The sequence below is a fragment of the Gobius niger genome (genome assembly GCF_951799975.1).
Source record: "Gobius niger genome assembly, chromosome: 12".
NCBI classification, from domain to species: domain Eukaryota; kingdom Metazoa; phylum Chordata; class Actinopteri; order Gobiiformes; family Gobiidae; genus Gobius; species Gobius niger.
Genome location: NC_136863.1, coordinates 10857406 through 10882179, shown reverse-complemented (window position 1 = coordinate 10882179; position 24774 = coordinate 10857406). Strand labels below are relative to the sequence as shown.

The window sequence follows — 24774 nt, the reverse complement described above, 5'->3', positions numbered from 1 at the left end:
TTCATGTGTAAGTGGTCTGTGTCACTTAGTTATGCATTTATTCCCTCTGTGTATTCTCTATGTTTTTATTTTTAAATCTTTAGACAATAAGAGTACATTTACCCCCACTAAAGTAATTGAAGTCATGGATGAATCTGAGCCTGAAGACCATTTGGATTATGTTGCTCCCTCTCCAAGTCCAGTGAAAATCTCACCGGATTTTTCAGAAAGGTCAATCTCAGCTTGTTTATTTTTGCTTTGCTATTTCAAATATTGTGTATTAAGTTAATGTTCATTCATTCTTGCACACACTTATAAGATTTTCCCCGACAGACTCAAGGCTGTTGCTGAAAAAGGGTCTAAATCGATCCAGTCACAAAGACGAGCAGCAGTTGTTTCTGAGCCCATGAAAGACGCTTCCAAAGACAGGGGTCAGTGACCTCACTTATATGTATGATGTTATGATGATCATGTCAACTGCGTTTAAATTATGCGTTTTCCCCCTCAGGAGATGAGCTGTACAGCATCATGGAATCCATTTGTGCGCTGGTGGATACTGTCCCGGAGCATGAACTCATTGCCCTGTCCTGCGGGAATGAGCTGCTGCTAAAGAGGGCAATGAGGTTGGTGCATGAAAAATTGACTACATTTAATTATCTCACGCAGTAGAATCAGACATCGTCAAGTGAAGAGCTTTTACATTTACTTTGATTACTTTGTTGCATTCGTAAACACCATGACTGTATTAGAGGCGCGTCTGACTTGATCGAACATATGAATAAAAGTACTACTATTTCGATGATGTCCTATCATTGTATAATAATGTTCCAGGATTAAATTTGCCTGTGATTCCTTTCGTCTGTTTGTCCATCATGACGTAACAATATTTTTAATCTGTTCCAGAAAAAGAATTATTGCAATCGGCAGTGGTCGCGCTTCCCTTTTCAAAGCCCAGCAGCCAGACAGCACTGTGCTTTCAGAGTCCAGCTTCAAAGACAGCTCCCCAATCTGCACCCCGGCGAGAGCCTTTACTTCGACTCAGTCCAGGAGATCCTCAGTCATCTGTGTGGACTACGACTCCGATCACTCTGACAGTGTCCTTCATACCAAACAGAACAAAACCAAGAGTCCAGTATTTGTTGAGGATGAATTCGCATGCGATTCTCCATCAACACACGCGCCCCCAAACCAGACTTTTATGAAGAAGTCAAGCATAGACATAGGCGACTCCGATTTCTTCTTTACTCCCACGAAGCCAACACAGAGCAGCGGGAACAAGACACAGCTGAAGATTGAGGACATTCCCGATGACTTTTGTGATGACGACTTTGACATCGATGACCTGAACGACTCGGATATACCGGGTTATTTTGATGAACCAACAAAGTCCTCTGTGTCTGGGCTGAACTCTAGACCTGTAAATACAAGCATAAGGGAGGGCACATCAAGCATGAATTCATGGGACACAAAAAAAAACACATCAGCTCCAGCAAAGAAGCAAGCAAAAACATTTTCTGAAGGTAAAATACGGCATGGTCAAGCAAGAATATTAATCTAGCTGTATCAAAGCTGTATCAAAGCTGTATCAAAGCTAACGGGGTCTGATATGATTGTAAAAGCCTGAACAAAAGTATTATATATGACTTTTAACAGATCAAACTAAATACATTAATGGAAAGATTAATGAAGTAATTGGATGTTTGTTGTTACTGTTACGCCTTCACGTTGTTTATTTTTGCCGTAATGCCATTTATAGAGTTCATTTTCTTCACTATTTTATCGTGTTTCTGCAGAACCCACTTTCAGAAATCCAGCCCACGACCGCCTCCGAGGCTACAACTTCCCTCATTCTCAAGAGATGATGAAAATCTTTCACAAGAGATTTGGGCTTCACCAGTTCAGGTTCAACCAGCTGGAGTCCATCAACGCCACTCTTCTGGGTGAAGATACGTTTATACTGATGCCCACGGGTTCGTAGCGATTTTCTATGGATGACTTTCATGTAACTGTCACTGCCTTTTGCTCATGGTTAATAATGCCCCTGGTTTGGTTTTGTAGGTGGAGGTAAAAGTTTGTGCTACCAACTCCCTGCCTGTGTTTCACCGGGAGTCACAGTTGTTATCTCCCCACTCAAATCTCTCATTGTAGACCAAGTTCAGAAGTTGACCACTTTAGATGTAAGTATGAGCAACAGCTATTGGATTTTCCACAGCATTTTCATATCTGGCTCTTATGTAATTTTACACTCTGTAGATTCCAGCAACAAGCTTGAGTGGAGACAAAAATGAGAATGAAGCAGCAAGGATCTACATGCAGCTCTCGAGAAAAGAGCCCATTGTGAAGTTGCTCTATGTTACTCCTGAGAAGGTAATACATTTACACTTTCTGCTCAATCTAAAAGGGCGATGCAGTGTTTGTAATAATATTCAGTGTTGTAATGAAGTGTGCTTTCTTCTCCCTAAGATCAGTGCAAGTAACAAGTTGGTAAGTGCTCTCCAAAACCTTTATGAACGAGCTCTCCTGACCCGGTTTGTTATTGACGAAGCCCACTGTGTCAGCCAGGTTAGTACCATCGACTATAACACATTCATATCTGTTCCCCAAAGATCTGAAAATGACCCTGTGGTATTTTCAGTGGGGCCATGATTTCCGTCCGGATTACAAACGATTACATGAGCTGCGTCAGAAATTCCCCAACGTTCCCATGATGGCTTTGACAGCGACTGCCACCCCTCGAGTTCAGAAGGACATTCTCAACCAGCTGAACATGACCAAGCCACAAGTGTACGTACCACCCCCTCGTGTTTCAGAACTGTCATGACCTCTGAAGGAGAGCAGGGGTATTACTTTTTGGGCGATTAACTATTTTGAGAAATTAAAACAGAAAGTTGAACCATATTGTGATTGGTTCAAGCAAGAACTTGCACAAAATAGATTTGAACATAATAGGAATTATAATAATAGACTGAACTAATGTTGTCATTGAATCTTTCTGGAATAGACTCCAAAAATAAAATGATTTTAGAGAAGAGGTTTTATTGCTTAGCCAGAATAGGAAATGCTAATTGCAAAATGACAATGAAAGTGTAAATGTATGTTTTAGGGAGTCATTTATCAAGATAGAATAGTGAGTTGAAGCTGAAAAATACAATATGCTATTTTGGGGGCATGTTGCACCAAAATTGTCTGCCTTACACAGGATTTCCACGGGGCATTAAAAACGTCTTAAATTAATTATGCCAAAATTAAAGCCTGAAAATGAAATCAAATAATAATTTTCCTTAGAGACAGAGCCACACCAATGACATTGCTCAACTATTTTTTACTGCATACATTAATCAAAAAAAATAAATAATGATTTAAAACTAATTCAGTTTGAGTTGTGACTGGCGTTTTACGCAGTTTGTCCCCATTCCCCTGTTTGATTGGATGTTTACAATTCTGACGAAATGAAATACGCCAAGATTTAGGCATTGAAATTACATTAAAAAGTATTTTGTTTGACTTACCGCCACTTGTAAAAACCCTCACTACATATTAGGGCTCCAAATCTTTGGATGAGAGAACGCTGAGTCAGTAAAATATGTGCAAATGACTTGACCTGAAAATACTTAGCTGCCCCCTCGTTTTTTAAAGTGTAGAGCTTCAGAATGTTGTGGGGTGAATAAAACCTGTGAAAAGGTCTTAAAAAATTACAATTCAGATTTGATTTAATACAGGTTTACGATGAGTTTCAACCGAACCAATCTGAAGTACTCCGTGCTGCCCAAAAAGCCCAAAAAGGTAGACGAAGACTGCAGAGACTGGATCAAAAAGCATTATCCTCGTGAGTTTGTCATCGCTGTGTTTTGGAACAGTATAACCGATTTGATGCTAGAAACCGATTGACTTTTGTTTGCGTTGTAGGCGATTCAGGCATCGTGTACTGCCTGTCCCGTAATGACTGTGACGCTATGGCCGAGAGTCTTCAGAGAGCGGGGATCATGGCTCTGTCCTATCACGCAGGCCTGAGCGACGGCGACAGAGAATACGTGCAAACCAAGTGGATCAACCAAGATGGCTGCCAGGTGAGAAGTGCTGCAAAAGGGCCCATATTCTGCAAGACGGAGCTTTGAATCATGTCCTGTCCAGCCGTTTTGTGTGATCAAAGAACTGTTGTTGTTTTAGTGTGTGTGTGTGTGTGTGTGTGTGTTAGGTCATCTGTGCCACCATTGCATTTGGGATGGGCATAGACAAGCCCGACGTACGCTACGTAATCCATGCCAGTCTGCCCAAATCTGTGGAGGGCTACTACCAGGAGTCGGGGCGAGCGGGACGCGACGGAGAAATATCCCAGTGCATTCTGTTCTACTCATACTCCGACGTGCACCGCATCAAGAGGATCCTCAGCAGTAAGTCAATTGTAAAATAAAAATGCTTTAAATTTGAATTAGCAAGACGATTATCATCTATGGGAATCTTTTTGTCGTAGCCTTACTTTAAAATGTTGTGTGTGCTTTGAACAGTGGATAGGGAGGGAGACAGACACGCCAAAGCGACTCATTTCAACAACCTCCAGAGCATGGTGCAGTTCTGTGAGAACGCCATGGAGTGCCGCAGGATTCAGCTGCTGGCTTACTTCGGGGAGCTCAACTTCAACAGGAACTTCTGTAAAGAGCACTCTGACGTGAGCTGCGACAACTGCACCAGGCCTAATGTAAGAGCGCACCATTTGTCATCGTATGTGCTACAGACATTCAATTTGACATCTTGCCTGTGTTGATGATTGATTTTTCAGCAATTCAAAGTGAGAAACGTGACTGAAGACGTGAAGAACATTGTGAGGTTTGTCCAGGAGAAATGTGAAAAGGTTGGACAAAGATATGGCAAAACCGGTCAACAAATGCGGCTGACCCTGAACATGCTGGTGGACATTTTCACAGGTAATGACTGAAGAACATGGGCATCTGATTCACTGATTGTTTCCCACTAAGTGAGAATGTGGTGCTTCCCGCATATTCTAAAAACAAGCTGAGTGACCATTTCTGTTGTTAATTACACTGCCTGACCAAAAAATTAAGTCGCCACCTGCACTTAACTGTTCTGATCTGGCATGGCTGCAGTCGGTCAGGTCTAATTTGAGCAAAACTATGAGCCAAAAGAATGAGATCAGCTGACGACCTGAACATCCTGAATGACCAGGTTATTCCATCAATGGATTTCTTCTTCTTCCCTGATGGCACGGGCATATTCCAACATGACAATGCTCAGATTCATCAGCATTGACTTAGCAGTTCAGGGAGCATGAGACATCATTTGCACTCATGGATTGGCCAACACAGAGTCTAGACTCTAGATCTTAACCCCATTGAGAATCTTTGGGATGTGCTGGAGAAGGCTTTGCAGTGTGGTCACACTCCCATCATCAATACTAGATCTTGGTGAAAAATCAATGCAGCGCTGTCATTGTAGATGCTTATTCTAGCAATGCCACAAAGGCAGTCCGATTTTTTTGGGTCAGGCAGTGTATATTACACAACGATATCAACTATAGCAGTGGTTCTCAAGTGGTATGGCCTCAGGACCCACCATTACCCCAGGATGGCGAGATGCAACCCAAATAAACATCTTTGTCATTTCATTAAATATTGTATTCTCCACATAAGGCTTCATTGAACATGCAGTAGATATGCCTACCCAATGGCATTCATTTTAACAGCCTTGTTTCCATGCAGTTTCAGATAGAAAATAATGAAATCTTCCCTGGAATAGGCTTGTGACCGACAGAAAATGGTTCCACGACCTACTTTTGGGACCCGACCCACCAGCTGAGAATCACTTAACTATAGTATTGAAAAATGGCTAGGAAACAGTAATAATTATTTTATTTTTTTCCCCAAAAACAGAAGAATAGCCTGTACCACCATAGTCTCAGCATAAATCTGTGGGAAGCACTGTTGCTCACTTTCATTTACCTAATTCTATCTAAAATACAGTACATAGAAATTGTTACTGCAGTGAACTGAATAACCCTGGCTTTTAACAAATCACCTTTCAGGAGCTAAAGCTGCCAAAGTACAGTCGGGTCTGTTTGCAAAGGGAGCTGCTTACTCCAAGCACAACGCTGACCGTCTGTTTAAGAAGCTAGTTCTGGATAATATCTTGGTTGAGGATCTCTACATCACCAACGGGGGTCAGGCTGTGGCTTATGTGTCGGCCGGACCCAAGGCCATGAATGTTCTGTCCGGGCACATGCAGGTTAGAGAGTCTGCTCATTCTGCTGCTCCTCTGAAATCTGAAATGTGGTTTGCAGACAAAGCTGACATTAACATTGCCTCCAGGTGGACTTCTACGAGACTGAGAGTGTGTCCAGCATGAGGCGACAGAAGGCGGCGGTGACAAAGAGCGTGTCCAAGCGAGAGGAGATGGTCGCACAGTGTCTGAAAGAGCTGACGGATCTGTGCAAAGAGCTGGGCAAAGCGTTCAGCGTCCACTATTACAACATCTTCTCCACAGCCTCACTCAAAAAGATCTCCGGTAATGTAACTAATCAAGGCACAACTCAAACTCCACATTAACATAATTAACATTTTATAACATGTTTTCTTTGTGCTGTACCTGTCACAGAGAAGCTGTCCTCTGACCCTGAGGTCCTCCTGCAGATTGACGGTGTAACTGAGGATAAACTGGAGAAATACGGAGCAGAAGTCATTCAAGTTCTGCAGAAGTACTCCGAGTGGCAGCTGCCTGGTACGACTTTCTAACACAATGCATAAGATGTTCTTAATGTACAGGACAAGGCAAAATCCAGCCCCCTGTATAAAACAACGATCATTTTAAGAATTATGACCATTCACAACAGAGGTCACAGCTGCTACTGTCTAGGGCTGGGTACCGTTAATGTTTTTTCGATCCAGGTACTTTAACCATACTTGGTTTTCAATACCGATACTTGAACGATATTTATTTTGATACCTGCTATACTTAGAATATAATACAACCATAAAACAGATTAATAATGTTAATTTATTCATTTTCCTTCCAATTCATTTCTTTTGCAGTTGTATCATTTGTTTGAGACGAAACAACCAAGTAACTTCCTTTAACTACAAAAGGGCAGAAAAAACACTTTCAAAGCTTTTATTTATTTATTTTCCCAAATTTTCCATATTTATTCCCTAAATTTCCCCAATTTATTCCTACTTTTTCCCCCAATTTCTTACCCGATTTTATTTTCCTTTTTTTTTTTTTTTTTTGCCCCACATTTTCAATTTTTTCAATGTTTTGCCCAATTTTTCTCAAATTTACACACATTTTTCCCCTTTTTATTTTTTTTTTATTTTTATTTTTTTCATCTTGTCATTCACTTCATTTTTCCTTTTAAAATTTGATGACCAACAGCATCAACTTGAATATAAAGATTTTCTTTTTCTTTTTGGTACCTGCTTTCGATACTTTTATTTTTTCAATAGTACCTAAATGTTTTTGTTTTTTTTGTATCGTTTAACGGTACTCAGCCCTATTACTGTCCAGTGTTGTGTTCGTCAGCAAACACTATAAAGATATTATTACGTTGAGCACTTTTTTAATGATGATAACATAATGACGATGAGCTAAAAATAAGTGGTGGGAGAAAGTGTTCTGCCAGATTAAAAAAAAAAAAAAAATGTTCTAGCTCCATGCTATGACGCCGATCAAACTGCGACTTTATCAAAAACAACTCTGTTTCCAAAACAAAAAGAAATAGACAGTGTCCTTTGTGCTTGGACCACAACACCTCCTGTACACCAGCAGTTCTATGTAGAAAAATATATTCTTGAGGTTGTCTTTATGGAGAGATTTGGTCCTCCATTTTTTTTATCTGGAAAAAAATGGTCTGCACCACCAAAAGCTAACTTAACGAGTATAGCTTATATACAAGTGCTCGTCATATAATTATCATGAAAAAGTGCATTCACTTCTGTTATTCAACTTAAACTCTGAAACTAATATATGATATAGACTCATTACATGCAAAGTGAGATATGTGTAGCCTTTATTTGTTATAATTTTCATTATTATGGCTCAGCTTGTAAAAAACACAAATTAAAAATCTCATAGAAAAACACTGATACTTCAAGCAAAACTGTCTGGCTTGAATGAATAAATCCTTAATTTGATGGGATGGCACTGTTCACTTTTCTGTGTTTTATTTCTAGTGGAGGAGCATCCGGAAGGAGATACAGATGGATGGATAGACACGAATCGAGGACGCCCAAACTCCAACTTTAACTACGATGACGAAGACAATGATGACGATGCAGAGTCTTCCACTTACTTTGGGAAAAGAGGTGGACAGGGGCAAAAGCGGAAGAAGACTCCGTTCTTCAAATACAACAAGAAACGAAAAGGATACAACAACTCCAGTGGGAACTCCAAGGGGTAGGATCCGCAATATTCTGAAGCCTAGAGTTAACCTGCTCTTGTGTCCCTATAGCACTGGAATAGTTATTATCTGTTAGTCCAGTCCATGGTTCACTCAATGACGATGGCGTTTATGCATGTAACTCTGACTCTCTTCTCTGGTTCTTTGTTGCATGTGTCATCAGTCGTGGCTACAGCGGGAATAACAAGTCTTGGTCCTCGTCCGGCTCCAGGGGCGGATCAAGGGCCTCGGCTGGAGAGGCAGGAGGCAAAAGACCGGGATTTTTATCTGTTCCCACCCCGCAGGCAGGTGCGCGGCCATTTTTAAAGCCTGCATTTTCACACCTAACGTAGGACCTGTTTACAGTTGTATATGTAATGCATATTTCTGTTTGTACATTCAATTGTCTAGTGGTTATGTTTTTATGTGCATTTTCAAATAATAAAGCAATATATATTTGCTGAAGTCTGAATCTATTGATTACACACAGAGAGCATTATGTTTACAGTTTATTCATTGTTTATTTCATGTTTACAGTACGTTATTAATGGCACAAAGGACCAGAAGAGCAAATCAGACTTTAAACTGTTGTGTACAGAGAATATACCATTAACAAATAAGAGTTCGGAATGGCTGGTTATGTGAATTTGGCAGGCGTATTTTTTATAACATACTATATAATGTAATAAATACAATAGAATGGAGCACAAACTGAAGCACGGACGACCTGTAGTTTATTGTAGTTTCTGTTCGAAGTTGTGATTTATTGTTTCCTTGTAAGAAACAATTTGTATTTCTCAAAAGGCCTTAAAGAAGAAAATAAACATTATCTAAATGACACAAAATGCAGTACAGCTGCGTATATCACATTATTGCATTATTTCCAAAATATGAAACGTTAAAGCACAGCTGCATAATGGATGCCTTCTACCAACCAAAATTACAGAAGGACCCTTAGTATTGTCCCAACACAAAACATAAACTCATTAATGTAAAGAAATGTATAATAATTTTGTGTGAAATGGAGCTGGACAGTGTTTCGTTTTTTTTCAAATAGTTTGAACATTGGGCATATTTATATATTGCACAGCCCATCATGTGTTGCTTATTTGCACATTTTTCTAGTGTTCAGTGACTTAACAATTCTGCCTGATTGTTAAGAAAGTCCAAAAATGCAACATTATGCTAAAATAGCAGCCACTAATTGGAATTCAATTCAGAAACGAGGTGTGAGATAATGTAAATATCTTTAAAACTCTCTTATTCAATCAGCTTGGACAAACTTTAGTTACTTAGTTATTGTTTAGTTACTTAGTTATTGTATAATATTTCAGATTTGTACTGCTCTGCAGTAGTGGGCCACAAATGGGCTGGTAAAACCGTAAATTGTTTAGTTCCTCCAACAGTGAAGGCAACACCTCAGAGAAACAATGTTTGAAATACTGAAATGTCACATGATAAAGCCACGTTGCTGAAGTCCGTATCAAAGAGTAAGGTTTCCCTGATCTAAAACCTCACGGCAAAAGGCCTCTGCACGTGGTACTAATGTCAACCACAGTTATAGCAATATTGCTTTCTTTAAAAAAAATCAATGGGTAAGACATTCATTCCTATCCATCATAACCATTTAATGTCGAGATAAATTTGTTTAAAAGCATTCACTCTAACACACCATTAGAGTAATCATTTAATAAATAACGAAATAATTTAAAATGTTGGCTGATAAAAATTCTCCAATGTGTGAAAATATTATGATTCTGTCTAAACATTCTAGGCACACCTTACAGCATTTCCAAAAATACATCTGAGCTCACTTAAAACAGCCCTAAAGCATTTCATCTACGTTAACACTTTTGTAGAAAAACACAAAACTAACTATTGCTAAAATATGTAGTAAAAATACTATTTCAGAAGAACGAACACATTTCCTGTGTAGAATGTGCACAAACAACCTCCACAAATCGAACCAGTGTTTCCCTTGAGCCGAGTTCTAGTAACCACTCATTTAACTGGTTATCTACGCTGGCACTATCATGTCTCTATCGCCACAAATTCATCAATAGTAAATCACATTTACCCACAAACTGGACACAACAACTGAATGAAACCTATTGCTGTGACCATTTCTGCTTCCATTTAATCGGCCGACCTGCTCACGTCCGTATCAGCAGAACACAAAGGACTCAAATTTCACTCAAAATCATTTAGAGACTTCCACTGCGCGGAAACTCATCCATGCTAAAAGAATCACAATGAAAACATTCAAAAAGAAGTGAGCTGGTCTTTGTTTTTTGCAGTTCGAAGTCAAAAACATTTCACCATCTGAGGCTTCACTGAGGGCATCAGAGCAATCTGCACCCTCACAGTGAAGGTTCATGTCATGGCTTGTCAAAGCAACAGGCTCAACGTGCTGTATTTTACACCAAAGTTCTGAAAAAAGCGCATGAAACACAGAGCTCTAAATACTTAACTTACGCTGGATCTAAAATAAATACGCACCAAGGAGATTCGTTTACAAATGTAAAGTGCGTTATAAATGTCTTATTGATTTATGGTTCAACCTTCGCTTCAGGCACTGACTTGCAACAACCATCTTTTCCATTATTCAACTTACTCTTGATCATTCAGACAAATATATTCTTCCCTTCCAAAATATACAGAATGCAATTAATAAAAAATAAATATCTCAATAAGTTGCAAAAAAAATGCTATTATTCAAAAAATACCTGAAATAAGTTGACATTTTCATAGAAAAGCATAAAAGAGGCCAAATGAGGAGGCGAGAGGTGAAATCCTCCAGTCCCAGGGGATCAAGCCTCTGAGTTTAACAAAGTCCAACGGTCTCACACTGTTTCACACATCCTTAATGAGCAGAGATCCCATCCAGCGCATCTTACAGGCGGCCCAGCGCCGCAGCGGACAGAAGTACTCGAAATGGAACTGTTGGAACTCAGGCGTTTGACGAATGTCCCGCAGAAAAGCAATGTCCAGGTCTGACTCTGTGAGCATGATGAGGAGCAGCAGCAGCATGAGCAGCAGGCTGATGGTGACCAGCAGGAGGCGAAGGACACTCAGTACAAACTTATTGACCTTTTCCACATCACTTAGAGCAGACTCGCCTTCCTCCGCTGCTGCCTCCGCTCCCAACGCTGCGCCCTCCGCGTCAGTGGGGGTCCCGGCCTCAGATTCGCGCTCCTCCTCAATACTGCACGGGGTCCCGTTGATGTAGCGGGAGGCGTCCGTGCTGTGTTCTGGGGTGGGCAGCACACTTTCTGAAGGGCTGTAGGTTTGGTCAGAGATGACAGCCAGTCCATCACTACTGTCTGCATGGCTCCGAGAGCGTGGGATCAACGACTCTCCGTGGGACACAGAACGCACCGGAGTGGAGTGGGCACTGTCCCGCAATGACTCCAGACCTTCACAAAGACAGGAAAAGAGAGATGGATGATACAGGATTCTTCAGTACACTACAGTACACTTGACTTCTTGTGAGGTCCTACATGGACCATAATAACTGTCTTTATGGGCAGTTTATCACACGAATGGGTATTTGTGTATAGCAGTTTCCAATGATAGCTCACATTGGCTGGTAATCTGCACCATCAGACCCGCTGACTACAACCAACCACTCACACACCAACACCCAAGACGGTAAGAGAAGGATTTCATATCCTCGTACAACGTGTACTTGTGTGAATAACGGTTACAGAGTGTACTTGTGTTTTGACATAATGTTATCGCATAGTTATTTTGTGTGTGTATGTGTGTGTGTGTGTCAAGAAGACAATATGGTTCAGTTGCACATTACTTTAGTGCAGTGAGCAGCATGTTACATGTTTTGTGGTATTATATTGCTGTGCCCTTCCCCATGTTGAATAAAAATACAATTCTGTCATGCATGTGACCATTTCAGAACATTTGTGGACATCACCACTTCCTGCTGCTGTTCTAGAAATGTAGCTACTAAAGACGTTACCTGGAGCAGCGCTGGGTTGAGCAGGCTGAGCGCAGGGTACTGGGGTGCTGGGGAGGGGGGATGTGCCGGACGACTCCTGTCCTGTCAGAGCAGGGTACAGGGGGAGAACACCCAAGGCCTTCCCCAGCATACGGGGCCCCAGGCTCAGCACTCGCACCTTCACATCGCGGTAGCAGTGGTTGATCATACGCAGGTGCACATTCACCCGGGTGGTGATGCGGATAAGACACTTGACCATGGTTGCAACGTGTTCAAATCCTTCCTAATGGTCCCACAGGCCAGTCCAGGCCGCAGTCTCCCACAAAACTAATGAATTAGGTCCCAAAGTGCTTCAGAGCCAGAGGTCAAACGGTGCTTCTAAACCAGCACTAGAATGAGAGGACTGGGCCAGGCTTAGCCCCACCCACGGCAGCTACATACATGGAGAGATGACCCTGGCTATTTCAGGCTGGGGTATTTATACCATTCAAATATTCAGCCTACACAGTGCACACTGGGGGAGGAGGCTCAGATAGCAGCTCTTTCTCTCCTCTCTCTGCCTACCGTCTGAATGAGTGACACGCACACCTGGCCCACAGACCCTCTGTGACTCTGAAGTGGGCCATTGCTCTTGTTGATACACCACTGTTAGTGTGGACAAGCACTAACGTCATGGGAGTTTCTGATAATGCTGTACCAATAATAGATGCCCAGATTTATTTCAGTGTTGTCTTCACCCTTTAGGTATTCTCAAATTGGTTGAGGTGTAAATCTGTAGAATGGCCTTTCTTACCCTCCATGATGGATATGTGCACAGCCCTCCTCCTTGTGCGAGGAACACTGCTGAGGCGAGGGCCGTGTGGGATGGAGGGACAACTTCTGCTTGGCACCATACCAGGCCTGAACACAAGAAACTCGTTAATATATAAACATCACAAAGGCTTGAGCTGTCCCTACAGTACCTGTGTATTTCTGGAGGGTCCCGCTTGATTTTGGCACTCTGCTCCATTACCTCTTTAGCCACACGTCCGCTGTCAAAATCATAGAACAATTGTCATTTCTGTGGATAACTCACCTACACTGACCAACAAACATAGCAAGAGTTACTTTAAAACATTTGACTCAAGTAGAAGTAAAAAGTAGTGACTCAAATAATTTGTCAAGTAAAAAATAGTTCTTAAAAGGGACTAGATGCAAGTTGGTCATTTTTATACTCACTACTGCCACCTCAGGTCGTACGTGTAACTGCAGTCTCTATATTAAGGTTGTGCATGTCGGCACTTCGGACCCAGCAACTTTTTGAGTGACAGTGCAGGATTTTAGAGGCAGTTGTGGTGAATAATTCTACACATTTGGACATGGATGGAACATGTGGAGGAGGAATGTACTTAATTTAAATATTTTTAAACTACGTATAGTCCCTTTAAGACTGAATAGGTTTTGAGTGTAAAAAATATTTGTGTTAAACATAAATCAACAAATCATAAAATAATGTAAACTTCACACTTCAGGCTTGTTTTGTCCACGAATTACATTTACATTTATTTTATGAGGCAAAATCATGACCTTTAATGGCCTTTAATTCTTTATTTCCATGTCACATGAAGCTTTTGTCACAGATTTACTCACAGCAGAATTACTGATTACTGACTGCTCTAAGAAGTACACACAAAATGTACTACATGTACGAGTTGAGTAAATGTAACTGAGTGCTGGTACCTGCCTCTGCCAAAAAGTGAAATGAAGACCAAAGTATGTGCAAATTTCAGTTTTAACGTTTCCTTTGTTACCATGTCAAAGTTTTCAATTAAAATGCTACATTATATTATACTGCATTATGGCTTTTTGGAGGTTTTTTACAAATATAAATGTATGTAACCTGGTCCAGATCTGGTTCACACGCTCTTTAAAGAAGCAGCCCTCTACTGGAGTGAAAGAGGAAGTGTGTGATTGTTACCTGTAACGAAAGCGGCTGCCTTTGAAGAACAGGTTGCTGCTGGACACAGTTCGGACCTGACTGGACCTCTCCAGCCTGATGGAGAGCACACAAAGAAGTTACATCTACAGTGATTTGTTTGAGCTCCACACAGAGTACATCCCCAGACTCCTCCAATTAGCGGCAAAGCTTGTACACAGGGAACAGCACGAGACCAGCGGCTCTAAATTGGTGATTTTTAGTGGGGCTTTGCCAAAATAACAAAGATTTTGACAGTTAGCCTATGATCAAATATCAAATATAAGACAGGGCAAACTGCATCTTTGTTTATTTTTTTAACCATAAGCTTTGACTAGAGTAGGTTGTCCTCACTTGTAGAAGGCCTGGTGCTCCACTCCACACTTCCACAGATGTTTGCAGGCCTCCGGGGTGGGGGCGAAGTAAGTCAACATGCTCTTTCTGTCCTGGGTAAACAAGACGCAGTGATCACAGAGCTGCAGCCACATGTGAGTGAATGTCCCTGTGTCTCACCTCTCTCTGATGGGCATACAAGTAGAAAGTCTTGCCTTCGAACTTAAGCTTGGTCACCTCATTCCTGTTGAAACATACACAATGAAGAAACAATATAACAACAATATTTAGGTCATTCAATGCTAGCATAGTTTAGTTCATAAGGGATTTTTTATTTTTTTAACCAATCTGCCTTTTTCAATACTGCGCAAAATGTTCACACAGATCCAAATAGTCTCTCAAAAATCAGCACACAGGTCATTAATTATTCAGGTGTATGGAGTGAAAACTTTACCACTTCAGAAAGTGAACTCTTTTATTTCCCTGAAGAACCACAAAACCAAAGGGAGTGAAGGCGAGGAAGGCTGGGTTTCCATACAAGTCCTATAAAAACAGTCAATACATCGTGACATTATATTTAAGTTATTAAAGAGGAGGGGGGGAGGGGGGGGGGGGGGGGGGGGTTGTCAAGGTCCTACCTGACATGGATGTGGATCCACACCATATGTCTCCAAGATCTGGGCCTTCTGAAGAAAGTTCCTCTCTGATGTTTCCGGTGTTTGTCCACTAGCAGAACCAGAGCGTCTGTTACAGTAACTCTTCAAATTTAGCACAACTGCACCACTTTGTATATTGGAGCCTTGCAGGATCATAATATTGTTATGGTTTTAGAATATTAACACTTAAATTAGGAGCTTCAAATGTAATATTTGAATCGCTGTAAAGCATCTAAATCCAAGTTGGGAAGATAATTGTACATTTAAACATTTGTACTTAAAAATACGTAAAATACTCCACCAAAGTCACTGGGGAGTGAAACAACCACTAGAGGGAAGCAGAGTACAGAGTGAAATGCACTGCTTCTCTTTACAAGTCAGCTCTATTTGGTCTTCACTGTGAGTAAATCCTAAACCATAGCATATCCATTGTATAATAATATTGAATAGCTCTTCTAGATCAGGGGTCATCCCTAGGACTTGCTCATTAGCCCTTAGGTATTATTCTACAAATTGATCACTTTTTAAATTCCAATACTTTGACAGGGCCAAACAGTGAGTCTCTTCTTTTGACTGTTTGTTTAAAGCATAAATCTGTGACATAATGTGGTTAATTGTGTAACTTTAAGTCATTTCAAATACTTTTTTGAACTGGTAGCCTCCAAACAACGTGATGCAATTGAAGCAGCCCTAAAAATGCTTGGTGACCCTTGTCCCACTTGACCCTTGGAACACTCACCGGAGTTCACTTTTGTGAACCTCTGCAATGCGCCGCTCCAGCTTCTCCGAGTGTTTGGGGAAGAATTGGAATTTGGAGCTGTACCCGTCAGGATGCTTTCCCGGGTCATAATTACCCATCTCAGCTGTGATACAAAAGTCAAAGGATGGTATTTTTAGGAAAAAGACCAATGCCATCACATTTGCCAGACAATACATATGCAGGATTTAGCACATGATATGCTAATGAACTGCAGAGTGGTGAAAGGCTTTGAAATAGTACAGCCAGGCTACAAGAGTTATAGTACCTGGATGATAAGGAGTAAAACAATTCCGATTTATGCAGCTGGTTACTTCAAATTTCTAACATTACAACAAAACAACTTTCACATACAGTTAAAAAAGGAGTCGATGTTTCAGTCCCCATCTAGGGAGCTTCCTCATGGCTAGTTTTGATGACCAGCACGCCCATCAGATATAGCCGACATCCCAGCGAAATCACCAAACCGTGTCAGGGGCACAGCTCTATCTGGTGGGCGTACGAGTTACATGCTTTTTACTGGAGGAACACAAAGTCTAAGTTATACTGTATGTTTGAGTTGTTTGTTCATTTTGTTCCCATGCTCAAACACAGCTTGTGGAGGCAACTTAAAGTGCAGCATGTTTTTACCCTGAAGAATGTGGGCAGCCAACACTGCCGCCTCCGAGCTTTTGCACAGCAGCCGGCCGTGGTACAGGTCTCTCTTGACTTGAAGGAAGATGAGATATCTGCAAAAGGATGTTAGAGCTTGAGTCAATACTAAAACAGCAGACAGTTCAGGGTCACCATGATACACGGGAGGAAAAACAGTATGTACATGTGTGTGTTCACTATTTCCACATTTGTCAACAACATATTCTGAATAATATAATATATAATCTCTACAAAACAAAAGACTATCACATGAATCAGATCACATTTGATTTTTATCATCATATCACCCTGTCCTACTCTGTGCTGAATGGATGAAGCTTTGTTTAAGGAGTCTACACAGCTGCACAGTTTGAAAGGCCCATATCTTTAGATAGAACTGAAGTCCACACAGAAGGTCCTGATGGCGAGGGGCTTGAACATGGGACCTTTTTTCTGTCCTGTGTGTGCTGAGGACTTACCTGGTGATCTCCTCTCTGAGAGCAGCCGGCTCTGGTGGGTAGAACTTCACTCTCAGACACATGATGAACGGAGGCTGAGCTGGAGGAGCCAAACATTACAGTTAAATGGGCTGTAATGTCATTGTTCATTACTTTTTTAACATCACCAAAACATAATTTAAAGCCACACTGTGATACATTTCATCCAATTAATAAAGTAAAATCAGAGTGCCACTGTGAACTGCGAGTCTGCAGCCATTCCTTTTTCCCCCTCTGATTGAAAGAGTAGCACTGATTGCCTTGGATTTTAGGTATTGTCATTTGAGATAGTGATTATTATCAAGAAATATGCTTAAAAATAACATTTACATGGAAAACAGCATGGTAAAAACTCACTCAAGTGATTTTTTTCACAAACAACAAAAAACCTCTAAATTTCACTGTAACCTGGAAACCCTGGGACTCGCCCAATGGCCACGTGTAGCACAATTCCGTGACTACGACGCAGGGGGACACCATTGCTGCAGTACCTCCATCTAGTGGCTGCAGAAAAAGCCAGTTTTCCACTAGAGAGCATTGCTCTTTACACACGTTTTAAACAACTGTAAAGCCTGGTTCCTAATTATGTTAAACTTTTCTACAGCCATACCGCCTTCGCTGTGCCCGATCCCGTCAGAACTTGGAAGCTAAGCAGAGAAGGGCCTGGTCGGTACTTCGACGGGAGACCGTTTGGGAACACCAGGAAGCCTGGGTGAATGTAGTGAGTAAGTGAGTGGTTGGTGGTAGTCGGAGGGGCTGATGGCACAGACTGGTTGCCTTGCTTCAGTCAGTCTATCCAGGCCAGCTGTGGCTACAACAGTAGCTTGCCCCCACCAAGTATAGAGTGAATGAATACTGACGACAGTGTAGCGCTTTGAGAAACTTTGTAATAAAGACTTGTAAAGCGCAATACACGTGTACGTTATTATTACAGCTATTCCTCCTGTGACAACGCTGGGTTAGGTACAGTTAAAGGGACTATACAGAGTTTAAAAATGTTAAAATTATGTATTTTCCTCCCCCTACTGTTCACCACAACTGCCTCTAAAATCCTGCACTGTCACTCAAAAAGATTTACTTCGGGTCCGAATTGCCGTCATGCACAAGCTTAATATAGAAGGTGCAGTTACACGTATGACCTGAGATGGTAGTAGTGAGCATAAAATGGCCAACTTGTATCTAGCCCCTTTAAAGAAACCAGGCGGGTTTTCGTAATGTACATTTTCGAATTCTTGTATGTATATTAATGAGGGCCTAACTTTCATTGACAGGTTGCGACTGAACTACACATCCCGCGAGGGCCGAGTCTACAGTGAAGATCCCGCCTTTATGCCCTTTTTAGGAACATGCTCGGTCGGAGCTGGATAGGAGGAGGCTGTAAATCCAGCATGGATTCCCTGTTGAACGTGGTTATTAACACAAACGGGGAGGAGTGAGCAGACGCTGTCTATTTTTTTTTTTTACAGTCTATGGGCCTGCCTCTGTTGGGAGCAAATCACCAGCTCGTCTATATGGAAATGTTGCTGCTTTGCTTTGACGAACATGAGATTGAAATACATACCATCCTCTTCCAATATATCACACTGTATAAAAATATAGTATTGTTTGCTGGCTAGCTGATAATTATAATGAATTTGTTATGTTGGTTAGTTGGTATGGCTGGCAATGTTGTTAATACACTGCCGATCAAAAGGTGAAAAACGTTGCCACCAGAATTTAACTAAATGTTATGATCTGGGGTTGCTGCAGTTGGTCAGGTCTACTGTAGGTTCAGCAACACTATGTGCCCAGGTTCTTCAATTAATGGATTCTTCCCAGACGGCACAGGCATATTCCAAGATAGCAATGCCGGGATTAGGATTAGGATAATGCTCAGGCTCAGGGTGCATGAAATAATTTTCACACATGGATTGGCCTCCAGATCTGAACCCCATTGACGATCTTTGGTCACAAGCTCCCATCATCAATACAAGATTATGGTGAAAAATGAATAAGACACTGCAAACATATAACCTGGAACGTTCCGCAGTGTGGCTTTAAAGTTTTTCTCTCTCTTATTTGAAATATCAGCAAAAAAAAATGTAGAACTTACATTTGATCTGCTTTGCGATTGATTTGGTGTATTCCAACCAGTGCTGCAATTGGACAGAACAAGAAAAAAAAAAGTTCTAATACATTCGGTTGATAATCTGTCCCTGAACAAACTCAGACAGTGAGTTTGACAACACAAATTAAATTCAGCACAAAGAGACGTTCAATCACCCAACAATGACACGTGTAGGGGCATATAGCTGTTAGTTTCACCGTAAATTGAGGTTATGAGGGGAGTCTGTGTGGTTAAAAGTCACATATTGTGCAGCACTGTTTACTTGCTCCTGCTGCACTCTCCAGAGCCTGATTCACAATGGTGTGTCACAGATACAGTAACTTGATGAAGACATGAAAAATACATGGAGCTCAGTGGAGGGAGGCAGTGCTTTTACGTTCCTAGAAGAACTCTGTGGATCAGTCACTAGAAAAGAGGTATCGGGAGAGTGCTGCCTATCTCGTTGAAGAGAGTAAGTAATAGTAGTAAGTGAAGTAAAGATGGACTGCACCAGTCATTAAGGAGTTTAGGGTGACACAGACTGAATGAATGAGTGAACAGTAGTGCAATTAGTTGTAGGGCAGCACAATGAATTGCAATCATACTGAAAATGCAACTTGTAACTAATGCTTGTAATTAGCAAATCACAAAGATAAATTTTAATCTGATCTGTCTCCATGAAAATTGTCGTGTATAAAACCAGACAGTTTAGGAATAGATATTTTGTCTACTCTCAATTGTTAATAATGCAACAACAAAAAAATATTCAAATGTATACTCATGAGGACGTTTGGATTACTGATCTGACATGGCAAAATGGATCAGCTTTATATCATCATGGTATGTCTCTCTTTCCCGTCTTTTCCTTCCAGCTGCAGTGAAACTTTCCTCTTCATGAGCCGATTAAAGTCCATTTTTTCCTCACTTCGCATATATCACCCTCACTGTATTTAACCACGAGGGAGAGGAGTGACCACTGCGTAACATCAGGGAAGTGCGTACGTGCATGCGTGGGTGTCGGTGCTTTGACAGGTCGATGCCAGTTGTCATGGGAATAAGTTTGTTGAACAGCTGATCGTAAGACGTGGCTGATGGTGTGACGTGAACACGGACTGAACTAATTTTTTTAGGGAATACTGTTAGAATTAGGGCTGACTTGGGCCGACTTACATCATCAATTTGCTTATTTGAAGAAAATGCAGTCCAAAAATCGTGCAGCTCTATTGAGGGGTGTGACCTGATAGCAACTGGCACAACTTGAATGAATGAGTGAACTCTACTGAAGACATAGACATAATATTGTTCATGATTTGGTGATAAATACACATGTTGACGGTGTTGTCAGAATGATTAAAGAACGATGCATGTTACAGCGTGCATGTCTCACCCGCTGTTTGTCTGGGTCCACGTATCTAATGCCAAAGTAGTCCTTCTCCAACAGGTTGAGGTGGAGGCAGATCAAGTCGAACAAGTACTGGCCCTTCGCGTCTCGCTGTGGAAAGAGCAGAGGCACATCAATACTCAACGACCAACCTTTTCAAGAGCAACAGTATTTTTGTACATCGCCGGTGGATTTTAATTGTCACTTTTTAATAAAGTGAAATTAAAATAAATTATTGACCAGTGTACAAAGGGGGAGACAGGTAGCATGGCAGAGTTTGGCACAATATTCAAGCACACAGTCAGAGACCCTCTCCTCTCCTCTCCTCTCCTCTCCTCTCCTCTCCTCTCCTCTCCTCTCCTCTCCTCTCCTCTCCTCTCCTCTCCTCTCCTCTCCTCTCCTCTCCTCTCCTCTTTTCCGTGAAAGTAACAGAAATGTACATAAGGATGCTGCAGCAGAGATTCAGCTGGACAATAACAGCTGACTTTTTAAGGATGCCGGAGTAAATCCAGGGCTGTACTACACACAATCTACTCTCAATACTCAAAATTTAGAGCTGTTTGAATAGAATGGTTATTAAGTTAAATGGTGGGCAGAACTAATCTAGTAAAGTGTGTTAAAATATGAGCAATGTGGATTTACTTGGTCTGATGGCCACAGATATTGAGATAAAACACATAGGAATAAGGCTATAGAATAATGTGGGTGGGATTATCACTGCATAATTCTTTTCTTTAACGTGTCAGACGAAGAATTTGAGTTTCATGGGTGCCCTGGTGTGGTATGTAACTACTAAATAATTGTCATTCACAGTGTCGGCACTAGCTTTGAGCATGTATTTGCAATTGCGAAGCCTGTGCCCCTGTTTTTACAAGCAGACAGGGCTCTTGCTAGGTTGCTAACACATTAGCAGCAAATGAGCCTGTTTAAGCACAGAGCTGCACGGAGGGCTCTCTGCCGTCACAAAGGGGCAGTATTCAAAGAGCTCTTTGTTTGGGCCAGGGTACAGGGTGGGGAGGTGGAGGGGGGGCTGCAGTGCCATAGGTTTGCTGTGGATGATGCAGGGCTGCCGTGGGACAAACGGGTGGACTTTTAAAAGGTCCTTGATTGCAGCATGGCAAAGCGATACAATTATTTCTATTGTTTGGTTTATTATTTCACAAGATGATGTCTCTCAGGTGATGTGCAGCCCGGGTCCTGAATCACTGGTATTTTATCATTCAGAGGGAAAATTGCTGAACAATGTATGATGTACTGAACCACATGTTCTTTGGACAGTTTTCAATGTTCACCCCTATAATCTATAAGTGAGTCGAGAGGACTGTGTAAAACAGGGTCAAGGTTTAAAATGATTTTTGTTTTGTTTTTGATTATAGCATGTCAGTGAAAGGTTGACGATGGGTCCAGAAGCTAAAGCACCAGAGAATCAATGTTCTGAACATTATTTTGTGAATGAGTGATGTCTTTTGGTGTTCTTTTTGAAGTTTTGTGCAGTATTGACCATTATTTAAAAATCGATGGATTAGTGACATCCAGCAGAATGTTTTTGAGCACTGTCTAAAAGCCGCTCATATCTCATAATCCTCTCGCTATGGTTACATAATAAACATCTTGTAGGAGAAAATAATCCCAACTGCAATAGGACAACCCGGTCACAGCGCTGCCTCCAGAAATCAGAGGGTGCATGTGCAGCGTCCACATATGAACTGTGTGGATGTTGTGTGGTCCTGAGCAGCGAATAGCCCTCCACTGTGTGGTCCGGAGCAGACTTCTTGAGAGATGTCAAGAAAGATCATTTTTGGATTGGTTATGTATCTGGGGATTAGTGCCTTTCAGGTTTTTTTCCCTATTTTTTTTTTAAAAATTGGTAATCTACCAGTACTTTAACTTACTGGTTCCTAAACAATATTTTTTCCTATACTGCATTCTTATGTAAAGGATGAAAACAGAATGATAATGTCAGTTCAGTTTTATTTGAGCTTAACCAAACATGTTTATCATTTGAAAGCATGGAGAGGAGGTCAGAGGTGCCTCTGACTTATTAAAAGTCCTTTATTAGAAATGGGACAGGAGCACAAACGCATTTCGACTTTGTTCAGGTTTTCACAGTAACTGGAGTCACCGTAGCAACGGCAGGTCCCAGCTATGCTCAAGTGCACACACACTCTCCGGTACAAGAAACGCCAAAGAACTTTCCCACACACAAAGTCAAATACAGCTGAAGACAACAAAATGAAGTACCATCAGTCCATCACTTAGTTTCATGTTACATCACAAGAGTACCTAAACTGACGGAAATGCTGATACACAAACAAACATACCAGCAATACCAAATGTAGCCTATATATAAAAATATACAACAGGGTATTTAAGTTATAAAACATGAAACACAAATACTAAACTGTTCAAATATATTTGCTGAATTATGCAAAGTGGATATATATATATAAGCAAGCTTTTGTTTTGCATATCCAATCAAAACCTATGTGTGTTTTCATCTTTTGAAACTGAAATGACAAAAAAGGAGAAAATGAGGACACAAACCAGGACCTGGCTGTTCCACTTAATATGTTCCACCACTTCTGAAGCAAATTAAAAGCATCTATATTTGTCCTTCCCTCTCACACCTGCTGCTCAGTGGGCATCGGGCTCAGCTCCAGCTCTGTCCCGGCACTGACCTGTTCTCAGGATACTTGGGAGTGAGAAGGTTTGTGCCGCAAGAATCTGCTGCAGTGCTGCACATGTTGCTCTGGGATATTCTGCTGTAGACTTCAAAGAATCAAAACTGGGACTGAAGTGACAGCTCTTGAAAGTAGTGCAAAGATAAAAACCAGGCAGCCTTCAAAGAAAGGGCCACAGCAACAGACTACAGGGAATCCACAGCAAGAATAACATGACTTTTTCAATACTACAGGACAGTAATTACAAGATACTGTAATAAGTTTGTAAAGTGACAAACTTGACCCCATGTGTCAGAATGGTTCCTTCATCCATTCCTGCTATCTTGGCCCAAGATGATCACAGAGGAGCCGAATAAGTGGCACTGCTTGAATAATCAAAAAGATCTATTTTCCATAAGGGAATAGAAAAGTCCACCTGAATCATTGATTTGTCAAAAAGTCAGTCTAACCACCTGGCAACACCTGACACCCACCTGTGTGTGCATTATGGAAGAGCATCAAGGAAGACTAAAATCAACAATCACATGTCAACAGACAGGCAGTTGTGGTGACAACAACAACAACACATGTGCCTCTACAACTCATTTGCACAATGCACTTGGGCAAAACCATTGACCATATCACTCCTGCCCCAATCATAGACCTTATTCATCCGTTTGTTTATCATGAGAGGGAAACCTGGCTGGCTCCTCTTTGCTAGTGAAATGGTTAGAGGGTCCCCCGCCAGCAGACAGGTGCAGCAGTGGTCAGAGTGAACAAAGCTGTCCACAGGTGACTGACCTGGATGGTGCAGGTGTACTCTGTGTCGTCCAGCAGCCTCACGGTGCAGCTGTATTCCCGCTCGAGATTCTTGATGCTGCCGCTTTTAAATCGGCTCAACATCTTCCCAGCGCCAGGTCTAGGACCAGAACAATGAACTCAACCGCGGCACAACTGAGGACGTCCCATTGACCACATTATCTGCTCCCACAGAAGACTTGGAGCCACCGGGTCAGCCGCCGTAGATAACTCCATTGTTTTCCCTTCATGTGAAAGTGTGGCTCGGCCGATTTGACTGTCCGAGGATGGCTATTCAGATCCGTAAGGCATCCAGCCCCGCACTGTCTGCCCCAGCGAGGATTATCTTTCAGCTTTCACTGCTGTCTTTTGAGCGAGGGGCGTGCCCTGAGAAGACTGACGTCAAAATCAACCAACAAAAGACTTTCCTTGAATATAAATGTGACCATGAGATTGCAGCCAAGAAATAACTTATTGTTTTATATTAGTGTACATATAATTGTCTTTAATTTCATACACAGGATCCACACACAAAAAAACATAACACCAAGCCATAGCGCCCACCAAACACTGGGGGAAATGAGCTGGTGCATCTGCTTGTGTGTGGCTGCCCTCTGCAGGTGGCACAAGCCTTTTCTTCTCCACCAGTCAATTGATCACATTATTAAACATCCGTGGTATATATACAACTTGTTTGAGTAA

The 24774-nt window shown here is 41.5% G+C and overlaps 2 protein-coding genes across 2 annotated transcripts; one reads left to right on the top strand and one right to left on the bottom strand.

The window, feature by feature from the left end:
• The first annotated feature begins 87 nt into the window (after window positions 1-87).
• On the top strand, window positions 88-8781 carry blm (BLM RecQ like helicase). Its single transcript, XM_079567254.1, has 19 exons — window positions 88-210; window positions 313-410; window positions 488-602; window positions 883-1499; window positions 1773-1949; window positions 2038-2156; window positions 2233-2346; window positions 2443-2541; window positions 2615-2763; window positions 3699-3805; window positions 3886-4046; window positions 4175-4370; window positions 4485-4675; window positions 4757-4901; window positions 6017-6216; window positions 6300-6495; window positions 6586-6708; window positions 8157-8379; window positions 8547-8781. The coding sequence occupies exons 1-19, from the start codon at window positions 125-127 to the stop codon at window positions 8713-8715; spliced, it is 3285 nt and encodes a 1094-aa protein (XP_079423380.1). The 5' UTR covers window positions 88-124; the 3' UTR covers window positions 8716-8781.
• A 1701-nt stretch (window positions 8782-10482) lies between these two features.
• On the bottom strand, window positions 10483-24438 carry frmd5a (FERM domain containing 5a). The gene is made up of 14 exons (XM_079567255.1): window positions 24076-24438; window positions 20621-20725; window positions 19240-19282; window positions 17130-17208; window positions 16648-16745; window positions 16000-16123; window positions 15243-15330; window positions 15059-15147; window positions 14785-14848; window positions 14626-14717; window positions 14275-14349; window positions 13280-13348; window positions 13111-13217; window positions 10483-11778 (listed from the first exon to the last, which is right to left on the bottom strand). Exons 1-14 carry the CDS (start codon window positions 24175-24177, stop codon window positions 11216-11218), a joined length of 1698 nt encoding a protein of 565 aa, XP_079423381.1. The 5' UTR covers window positions 24178-24438; the 3' UTR covers window positions 10483-11215.
• Between the last annotated feature and the right edge of the window lie 336 nt (window positions 24439-24774).